Below are 940 nucleotides of genomic sequence, written 5' to 3' on the forward strand. Positions count from 1 at the left end.
CTCTGATATTTAATTTTTCTACATGAAAAAAAAAAATAGGGATATTTCCAGTTCTTAATAATTTTATAGTGGGGTTTTTTTTGTCTGTGAGATGTATTTTTGGTGCCGTCAGATGACTAATCGCGATTAATTACATCCAAAATAAAAGTCTTTGTCTGTGATCAATATCCGTGCCATTTATATTAACAATAAATATATTTCTGGCATTTGCATATGCATAACGAATACACACACAGCACGCAAGCGAAAGCTGTTCTTTTGGATGTTGACAGCACTGGTCTGTACGCACTCGCTCACTCCGCTGCACGCTCGTAATGGCCACAGACCACCCCTACGTCCTCGTCGTGAGAGCAGTTGTTTTTGCCCAGCTTGGGGTGTTTGCAGTGCAGCAGAGTTCGTTCGTTTCCGTCGCACTCCACGTCGTCCAGCAGGATTCGGACGCCGACGCCTCCCGCCCCGAGCTCGGCCCTCTTGGCCACCCTCAGAGCCACGGGAAACCCCATCTGCCTGCAGACCACCGCCGCGGCCTGTATGTTGAACAGGTCGTCGCACACCGTGCCCCATTCGCCCCGAGCGAAGACCTCCACTCGGCCGCGGTCCCTGCGTCCGTCCGCGCTGACCAGCCTCGCCGTCCCGGCCCGAGGGCGGCCTCTCCTCTCCCCTTTCCTCCTGGGCTTGCCTCGGCCTCGTTTGCCCGGGCGGCCGGTGGTTTTGGCCGGCGTGGTCCAGTAGGCCGGTCTGGGGGTGGTCAGGGACGGAGGTCGGGGCCGCGGGGTCGCTCGGAGCGGCTGCGCTGTAGACGGCCGGACGGTGGTCTGTGGTGCTCGCGGTCGAGGCGTCGCGCTGGCTTTGGTGGGTTTTGGTTTGGGAATGGCGGTCGTTGAGGGTTTTTTGTTTATTACGTATTCTGGAAGAAAAAGATTAGCGTCAAAACCCACGG

At 55.7% G+C, this 940-nt stretch overlaps 1 protein-coding gene across 1 annotated transcript; it reads right to left on the reverse strand.

Annotated features, from left to right (window-relative positions):
• Positions 1-14: 14 nt before the first annotated feature.
• LOC122335410 (HHIP-like protein 1) lies at positions 15-914 on the reverse strand (the record flags this gene model as incomplete). Its single annotated transcript, XM_043233259.1, has 1 exon — positions 15-914. A coding segment is annotated over one exon (621 nt), but the record flags the coding sequence as incomplete, so codon positions are not given.
• Positions 915-940: the final 26 nt, after the last annotated feature.

This window comes from Puntigrus tetrazona, unplaced genomic scaffold (genome assembly GCF_018831695.1).
Source record: "Puntigrus tetrazona isolate hp1 unplaced genomic scaffold, ASM1883169v1 S000000774, whole genome shotgun sequence".
Classification (NCBI taxonomy): domain Eukaryota; kingdom Metazoa; phylum Chordata; class Actinopteri; order Cypriniformes; family Cyprinidae; genus Puntigrus; species Puntigrus tetrazona.